Source organism: Polypterus senegalus, chromosome 18, assembly GCF_016835505.1.
Source record: "Polypterus senegalus isolate Bchr_013 chromosome 18, ASM1683550v1, whole genome shotgun sequence".
In the NCBI taxonomy this organism is placed as follows: Eukaryota; Metazoa; Chordata; class Cladistia; order Polypteriformes; family Polypteridae; genus Polypterus; species Polypterus senegalus.
In genome coordinates, this window is record NC_053171.1 from 28663088 (window position 1) to 28673040 (window position 9953).

At 39.4% G+C, this 9953-nt stretch overlaps 1 protein-coding gene across 2 annotated transcripts in view; it reads left to right on the forward strand.

Moving 5' to 3' along the window:
- znf839 (zinc finger protein 839) overlaps positions 1 to 6510 on the forward strand; it is a 39126-nt gene extending 32616 nt beyond the window's left edge. For both annotated transcript variants that reach the window (XM_039742295.1, XM_039742296.1), the window contains exons 7-8: positions 143 to 275; positions 4857 to 6510. In XM_039742295.1, coding sequence (XP_039598229.1) covers positions 143 to 275; positions 4857 to 5839 — 1116 coding nt within the window. In that variant the 3' untranslated portion in view covers positions 5840 to 6510. The remainder of the gene's footprint in view (positions 1 to 142; positions 276 to 4856) is intronic.
- The last annotated feature ends 3443 nt before the right edge of the window (positions 6511 to 9953 follow it).

Consider the following 9953-nt stretch of genomic DNA (forward strand, 5'->3'; position numbering starts at 1 on the left):
ATCAGACAATCCATTTGTTCCCCTTTAAACTTTCTTTTGTGTTTCCTCTATACTGTATTGCACATATAAGGTTTTTAAGAATATGACTTGCATGTTTTCATAAATATCAAATCTCCTTTTTACTACTACTACTACTTTTTAGAGAGAAAATGACATTCAACTTCCATCTGCCAAAAAGATAAGGATAGAAGACATGAATGGAACATGTTTGAAACTGAATGGGTTAGAGGTGTCTGAGAAGGATGTACCAGCTACTGTTACACCAGTGGAACAAGGTAAAGCATTAGCCAACCAGAATAGGATGCTTTATAGATTTAAACACTAAATTCATCATTTTTGTTTGTCAAAGGCTATTTGTAGCGTTTAATCCAAATGGGAGCACAACTGTAAATACTTCTTTACTAGACACTCCTGGAAATGTGTGTATCCAGATCAGACTAACATTACACTATTTCATCTACTGTATGTGTGACTCTAGTGCACTGGAAACCCTCATGTTATGTTGTCGCACAGAGATGTGACAATACTAGAATTTTTGTAGTCCATACCAGTATTAGTGAAATTTTACAATACTTGATACTAGGGGTGGGAGGTATGGCCAAAATTAATATAATATAAAATGAACATGGTTATGGTATATGTCACGGTATAACCATATAATTATATATTTTAATGCATAAATCATACCTTTCAGGCTGAATCCAGTTTCTTTTCATACAGAACATTTAATGTACTAATGAAGTAGTAGTGATAGTAGTAATTAAACTTATTTAATATCATTCCCTGAGCGATTTACAGAATTTCATAATGATTAACAAGGAAAAAGCAGCAAAAGATCAAATACAGAATATTGGGTACAAAATAAAATTAGCATAAAACAATAAATGCAGGAAACCGAAAGCTTTGAATTTAGAATAACCGATAAACCACAAGATTTATTATAAATACTACAAGAAAACCCTGAACAAATGCAAATCCATCTGGATCACCTGGACAGAGAGAGAAACTGAAAGAACGGTCCGAATATCCGAGTCAATTAAATGTTTTCTTGAGCAAATGAGTTTTGAGTTGTTTTTTTGTGCAAAATAAAAAGGGTGAACAAGAAATTAATTGCACATACCATTAAAAACAAAGAGCATCTCTTGATGATGTGTACTGTAGACTGTACAGTTTAAAAAAAAAAAAAAAGACGACAAAACATTAAAAGAGCTGTTTTTAGAGCATGTTTTATTAATGGAACCATAAAGAAACTTGGGTCTTGGTAAAAATATGTAATCTGCAATATATTAGTATATTATGTTCCTTTTTATGTGACAGAATTATAGATACGAAAGTAAGACTAAGTTCATCCCAGTATTTGAATGTGTTACATGTATCTCCGTAGTCAAATGTATTTCAAGTATCTGTGTTGCCTTAACAGTAAGATAATACATATATTGGTACACTTCCTAAATTTAACTGAGTAAATCCTTGTGAGGTGAAGCCTTCTATTTGTAGAAGGGTTGCCAACAGTGGAGGTCCCCCCATAACTCTAGCCTGTAGCTGTAACCCGTCCCTTCCCAGGTGTGTTATTCCCCGTTCTCTTTAACACTGCTCAGCATACAAAGTGCCTGTTACGATTATGTGAAATATGATAACTGAGTTCCACTGTTTATGTCTGTGTGAATAGTTCATTTTTGGCATACAGGCAGACATTTATTTGCTGTGTATCATGGGCTTCCTTATGGCTGAATATTTTAGAAACTGTGTGCTTTTGATTGTTTAATTTCCTAAAAGTGAAGTCAGGTTTAGTATAACAGAAACCACTTGGGTTATAACAGAATATTTCTTTTAAAGCGAAGTCTGGGTTAGTATACAGTAGTTTGGATGTAGGGAATCCCATGTTCTAACCTAGAATTGAGTGCTAGTCTTTTTAAAGGGGGAAGTAGCCTTTTTAGACAAATGCTCTACTCCTAACCTTTTAATATGGTGTCTGTGTTGATATTCCAAATTATTTTTATGTTGCTTTTACAAAAATACATGCTTGATAAATTTTGCACTACATCCACAATATCCCCTATAGAAATCCTTTTATACACACCAGGTTCTTTCTGATAGCTAAAATGGTTGATGTACATTACATTTAAAGCTGGTCCTGTTAGGGCGGAGTGGTGGCTCTGAGGCTAGGGATTTGCACTGGCAATCTGAAGGCTGCTGGTTCGAATCCTGTAAACTCCAAAAGTGACTCTACTTCGTTGGGCCCTTGAGCAAGGCCCTTAACCTGCAATTGCTCAGTCCTGGGTCTGACATTATGACTGTATGCAGTCCTGCATGTAGGCCCTCCAGCCACCATAAAAACCTCACACCGGTTCCATTCCATCTGAACTAGTGTGGTGCTGAGGTTTGACGTGTTGCATGGCTGCACTCGGGTCCAAATCTGGGTCATGTGGTGGATGCAGCAATGCACTGTATCGGTTCATGCTACTAACCCTCTCCTCCTGTTAGGTTGCAATTTGGAATCTGATTCCAGTTTCCTATCGTGAGGCACTGCTTTTGACCTCCTGTAAATAAGTAAATGGATCAAGAACTATTTCTTTGTTTTTTTTGGTTTTGACCATGAACATTTTTTTATTTAAATGCTAGAGTTTAATGCACTGTTTCTTGAATTTTCATTGGTAATTTTTTCCTTACAGCATACACTTTAATTGTTTTCAGGCATATGTCTTGTTTCAAACAGGGCTTCTTACCAAGTATATATCCATCCATCCATTTCCTAACCCGCTGAATCCGAATACAGGGTCACGGGGGGTCTGCTGGAGCCAATCCCAGCCAACACAGGGCACAAGGCAGGAACCAATCCTGGGCAGGGTGCCAACCCACCGCAGGACACATACAAACACACCCACACACCAAGCACACACTAGGGCCAATTTAGAAACGCCAATCCACCTAACCTGCATGTCTTTGGATTGTGGGAGGAAACCGGCGCCGGAGGAAACCCACGCAGACACGGGGAGAACATGCAAACTCCACGCAGGGAGGACACGGGAAGCGAACTTGGGTCTCCTAACTGCGAGGCAGCAGCGCTACCACTGCGCCACCGTGCCGGCCACCAAGTGTGTATATAGATAGATAGATAGATATATAGATATAGATATCTCTCTCTCTCTCTCTCTCTCTCTCTCTCTCTCTCTCTCTCTCTCTCTCTCTCTGAACTTGTATGCAATTTTTCCCCATTACAACTGAATGCACATAATCTGTAGGGCTCAAGTGTTGTGACTGGATGTTTTAAAGGAAATGCAGTGATTGTAATGTGCATGACACAGTGCATACTTTTATTCTTAACCACCTCAATATAATGGGCAAACCTAAAAATTAAAAAGTACATTAATAAGATTTTTTACATTTTTAATCACACAGCTACCCTCAAAATACATTTTGTAAATTCTGCAAAGAAAAATGGATCAAGAGTGCAAATATGTGTTAGATTATCTATTAGAGTCAAATGTGCTTTGAGATTTTAGCACTTTATTAGTAACTAGACATTAAACCCGTTAAAATAACGGGCGCTAGAACAGTAGTGCATAAACATTTGTATGAACAGTCTATATTAAATGGCAAGGGATCTTGTATGTGGCTGTAATATGTGTCACTGTATTGTGTGCCTTTAAGTTTCTCTCTCAGTAATACTGGTTTGTATTTCTGTAAAATGCCTGTAATTTTGTCAGACAGTAATACAGTGGAACCTCGGTTCACGACCATAATTCTTTCCAAAACTCTGGTCGTAAACCGATTTGGTTGTGAACCGAAGCACTTTCCCCCCCATAGGATATCCGTAGGTAGTTTCATGTTTCACAGCAATATTTTGGCATTGCAAACACTCCAAATGTGATCCAAACTACATGGACTTTTAAAATATTTTGTGAAAAATGCTGTGCAACATATTTCATTTTAAATACTTTTTTGAGTAAGGTTGTGAAATAATTGAACAAAAATATGGTACCTGTCCCAGAAGTAGGTTTTCTTTTCAGCTGCAATGAAACCCAGCATAATGAACAGTCTAAATCCCTTTTGCATTTGCCTGTGTGAATAACGTGCCTTATTTCTAACTTCGTTCTGTTCTGTGAGCAGGTGCAGGTGGGAGTAGGACGCACTCTCCATATCTTCCCAAAAATGCAAACACTGTTAAGAGCTTTCAAAAGTCACCGCTTGGCTAGTTGATGGGAGGTTGAGCAATATACAAGGCCAAACACCGCCTTTCTTTTTAGCAAGTTATTCAGTAGGTTATCAAGTTATTCAGTAGGTTATCACTGTCGAGTACGTTAGGCATAACACACCTCCGCTCGCGTGGTGGAGATGCCCAACTGTGCTATATAAAGAAGGGTATACCTTAATTTTGCCAAGGAAGGCCCTCCAGGAACGTAATTTGATAGCTCTGGACTAAATAAAACCTTTTAAACTAATTTTCCCACAGTTAGAAATAACGCTTGTTGTTTTTGGTTAGTGTTTGTACCCATAGCATATCCTGGGTGGCTTCTAGTACTGTTTAAGCAGGATTTGTAAGATTAATTGTGAAAGAGTTTTAATTTTTGGCTTTGGTCAGAAACATAGTTGCACTTTTTTTTTTAAACAACTGAAAATGCCGTGGAAGTCTTGGTGCCTAGTGAGCCTCTATAGTAGTTCAAATTGACGAGAGATGATAGATGTAAACTTGTATTTTATTTTTTTAAAGGGCATCCACTTGTAAAAGGAGTTTTATGGGATGAAGTGTTTTACTGCCTACAACACATCAATTTCCCCGCATTATCAATAATTAGAATTTGGTTGTTTTTGACTTTATATTTTGACAGTAAATCATTTTGTTTCTAAACCCACAGATTTAAAAAAGGCACACAAAGAGACTCTGGCACTTCTGCAAGTCAGTGGCAAAGCCAATGGGTCCACCATGGATGTCAATCACCTCAACAGAGAGCTACTTCAGACTAGTAATGAAATTGATCATTTTGACTCCAGAAGCAACCAGCCAGATACAAACATTTTGCTTTGTCATCCTACTGATGTACCAATGCCAGTTGCCCAGACTGTTCTGGTAGATATGCAACCAGATCTTTCTAGAGCTGACAACAAAGAGAAAGTTTCAGAAGAATTCCCTGCTGTACAAGCAAAGTTCTCAACCGAAGCACTTGTTCAGGAACACCTCATCAGTCAAAACTTAGCAAATGAATCTGTAGCTGAGGAGGTGCCTTCTCAAATGCCAATTGCCAACAGTATTATTAATTCAGATTTTTCAAAAAGCAATGCCTTGGTAAACTGCTGCAATTCTGAAGACCTGAACGATTCTGATATTGTTGACCAGATGCAGCAGCTGGAAAAGGCTCTGAGCAGAGATGAAATGCCTCTGAATCATTCTTATAGGAATGTGCATCTAGACTCTCAGCAGCCTGTGGAGACCCTTGCCACCCCTATTTGCCTTGAAAATGAAATAAACGAAGAAGCAATAAGTGGCTTACACATAGCAAGTTTGGGAGAACTCCATGGACAGAGCACCGAGCAGAATGGCTGTGTGGAGCAGGCTGTTACAGTGGACGGGACTGTTGAATTTCAACTTGCTGATGACAACCAGGAACTGTTAACTCAGGGAAATGAACAGATATTTATACAGACTTCTGATGGCATCATCATGCACCACTCTACTGGGGGTATAGCTTCAGAAGGGATTGTCATCGTAACCAACGCAGATGGCACCACAATGCACATTCGCACGCCTGATGGGGTCCCGCTGGAAACTGTAGAAGCACTCCTTGCAATGGAGGCAGAGGGACATGGTGAAGGTATTCTGGTTACAGAAACGCATCAGTGAACATGTACATAACCTAAAGAAAATTATATTTTTGTAATTTTGATATTATGGCCTGTGAGAGGCATAAATTATTTGTATAGAGATGAATTTTGACAGTGATTTTTTTTTTTTTGCATTTTGTATGAAAAAATATCTATATATAATAAGTCTCCAGATCATCTTGAATATTTCAAGTCATCAATGGTAATGTTTTTTTTATTATTATTATTATTATTATAGAAATAAATATTTTGCACTGTTTCAAGGCTACAGAAAACTACCCGCAAGTCCCTATAGCTGCCCTGGCCTTTTTTTGTGTAACAAATATTCTGGTTTTCTTTTTGTTATTAATATTGTTATCCGCCATGTGACTTTAAAATACAGTCGGGGCATAACAACAGCTGAATTTTAGCAATCATTGTTAATTATTTCTGCTTGATCAGTGTATAACTCAATATCTTTGACTGTATTCCATTTGTTTCAAAGCTTTTCCATGCAAACATACTGCTTACTGACAAAAAAATAGATTTGACAAGTGCTTTATTTTCTTTAAATCAAAGGAAGGAATTAGCCCAGACTATTTCATTTAGTCCACATAACCGACAATTGCACATTTTGCACCTTTCTTAAAGAGCAAATAAAAATGAAACATGTTTTAAAACCCCTGCAGTTCCTGCAGGACACCTCTTGTATGTGGCGTCTTAATTTCTTCAGTGAAAAAAAGAGTGTCCCTTCATATATTGGCACAGGCTGCCTTTGTATATTAACTGTGATGTCCAAAGCGTCTTTCCTCGCCGTCCGTGTTAGAGGTCATGCATACCTCGTTTACCAGTAGCTGTGACGCCTGCTACAGGGTTAATAGAGGGACAAGGAGTAGTGGTATGTCACCGTTGTTTGGGGACAAGTGATAAAAAGAGGACAGTGCATTTGCAGTGTACGTGAAGCTGGCAGCTTTGCAGATGTTACCAGTAAGCCTATGTTGCTGTCAACTGCCAATCTTTGCCAGTACTGCAGCTGAAATATGTTGAAAGTTTGTTAATAATCATGCATTGTGACTGAAAACAATTCCTGCAGGTGTCCCAATGTTTGTTAATTACTTACAAAGTGACTGCCTGTGTAAAATAAGTGTTGGAACAAACGGTGTTACCTTTTGTGCTTCATCTCCACAGTCAACCACAGAACGGTTACCCTAGGTCTTCCAAGACAACAATTTTTGGGTGCACAGGGTTAGAACAGTGTGGGACTGGCACGATGAAGACCATTCTGAAGTGCTCTCACATCTTGACTGGCGCCAGATTTAAATTCCAAAGACAAATCTGCAGAACTATCTGGAGCAACAGGTGGAAATACTGGCAATCATTCTGACTGAACAGTGGCATTTGGTGCTGGACGCTTCAATGAAACTTGATGTTGCTTACATTCACAAACTGGTGGCATCCAGCCCAGACAGAATTGCAGCTGTTCTTCATTCTCATGGAGGAGTTATGTGCTGTTACATCAGATTTAGCAAGGACTGTCTTCATTTTTTTGTGAAGTGAGCTTACTTGGATAAAGCTGACAAAAATGTCAGCTCTAGTTCTGGAAGATCTAAGTATTTCAGCAATTGTGGATTTAATCTTTCAGGGAGATGTGAGGGGTGAGTAATTGTTTCTCCAACTTGTTGTATATACAGTGAGGTCATAGGGGTTGACTTTGTTATAAATTCATAAAGTATGTATTCTAGGTGAAAAAGATGAGTCTCCCCAGGTGCCATCTCTGATGCCGACGTTGTTGGCCATTTACCTTGCCATACTAAAAATCTCCTTACATCTCCTGATGTTCCTGAAGCATCTCGCAGCAGTTCAAGTGGTGATGTTTTTCTGCTTTTCTTGTCATCGAGTTTATCCAGCAGTGTAACACTTTCAGCCCTGATGCCCCAAATGTTTTGTCAGTTCTGTCTAACTTAGTAAATGCCTCTTAGTACTCTTTATTACTCCTTCATCTGTCATATTTCATAGCTGCCTGGTGTACCTTCTATTGTTGTGCTTGCACTTCATGTTTCACAGCCAAACATAAATGTTTTGGTTTATCGGTATGTGTTTATTTTAATTATATAAAAGCCATGTTTGCCATAGAAATCCTTCTCTTGGTTTCCTGATCATGTCTTGTGTATTAATGCCACCTTTTGTAGTACAAGTGATCCAGCTGGCTTGATGTTTGCTTTCAGATTTAGCTTTTAAGTGAAATTCTGCTACTGCTTTGTCTGTCTTAAGCATCCTACTGTTTTATTGCAGTTCAGTGGTAGTTCTGTCTCTTCTCTTCCTTCTTCTCCCACCTTGAACATTCCCTGTAGCTACAGTATCCTCAGTACACTTGCCACACCACCATCCTTAGCCCTTTCATTTTTTCAGTGCCTTTGCTATTCAAGACAACATCTCTTAGAAGCACACAGCCTTGTTGTAGTTGTAGTCGTCGTCGTCTTCTTCTTGACTTCCATTCTCCAGATTCACTCTGGATTCTGTTAGCTGCTCTTATTTCTTAATAGTGATTCATTACTAATTGAATGTCTTTTCCTTTAAGTCGTAGACTTCTATTGATGTTTTAACTCGTTAATTTCATCAGGCTTCACTTTATTGAAGACCTTTATGTAATCAATCAATGAAGTCCATTTACACACGTTCTTTTGCATTTCTCTTCATTTAATCCAATTTCTTATAAAACTTTTTTTTTTTTTTTTTGTTTTTTGTAGCGGTTTATTCCACCACACCTCTGAAACTGCACCTTTTTATCTTAACTTTCACCTTCACACAACCTGGGAAAGTCTCTTTAAAGTGTGACTTTTAAATGCTTTTATAAAGGTCAGCTTGCGGAGCCTGCACTGGTTCACCACACAACACAGCAGCTCGCGCTCCTGGTTGGCTACGGTCCAGTCCCACCCTCCAGAAATGACCCTCCATCTGCCACAGCCAGGTGTTAAATGGGCGTTCCCTTGGCCTGGTCCAGCCACTCGGGTCCTCAACAATGAGGATCACCCTCAGGGAAACCACGCTACATGGGCGTACTGCCGTAACTGACACTGCAGGTACTGTGCCTCATTCAGGACTCCGTGAGTAAACTGTTTCATTAGACACAAAGTCAAACCAGTGGTACCCAAGAATTCTCCAAAGAGACACGGTACCAAAGGAGTGCACTTTGTCTCAGGTCACTGGATAGCGTCCATGTCTCACAACCATATAGCAAAACAGGAAGCACCAGGACTCTAAAGACATGGACCATTGTCCTTTTACATAAATATTGGGTCTGCCAGACCTCTCATGACTCCCCATGCTCTCCAAATTCATTTTACTGATTTCACAGGAAGAGTCACACAAACTTCACTGCTGAGGTAAGTAAATCTTTCGACAAGGTTGACACTCGCTCCGCAGCCAGACACACTGCTGATGGCTGTGCTTAAATGTTCATTAAAGGCCTGGATCTTGGTGTTTAGCCAGGACACTTCCAAACTCGGACTCCTCAGATGGTCTTGTGAGAGCCCCGATTACAGTGAATCTTTCTTTGCCAACAGATGCCCCACCCAAAACCCAGTCCATGCAAGCATTGAATTTGTGGGGGGGAAAAGAGAGCAGAGGTTCTCTTTCCACTCTGCATGGCACTCACAGTACCAGTGTACAGGCCAGCCATGATATCCAGCATCCTTGAGTCTCAAGGTGACCAACAGGCCATCACGTTCAACTGTGTGAAAAGCTTTATGAAAATCAACAAAAGTTGCAAGCAAACTCTGCCGATATTTGCGTTTACGCTCCATGTGAACTGTTGCTGCCAGGTTGATGGTAGACTTTTTAGGAGTAAAACCAGCCTGCTCCAGTCACTGGTAGGTGAGTTAGTGATCACAGATTCTATTGAGGACGACCCTAGCAAGGACTGCTTGTTTATAAATCCAGTGTAAAAATATACAAGTGGCAATAACACACGAAAATGAGTATAAATATATAAAAAATTGGCCTACGCAATTTAGTATTTATAATAATCAAAATCTGTGATTGCAAAACAGCAATAAATATGTGAATATGAACATGCCACCCTGAAACATCCTTGTATAGGGCATGCTAATCAATCTCGTACGTTTGCCGTCACAGTGCCGCAGAATGTCATGGGC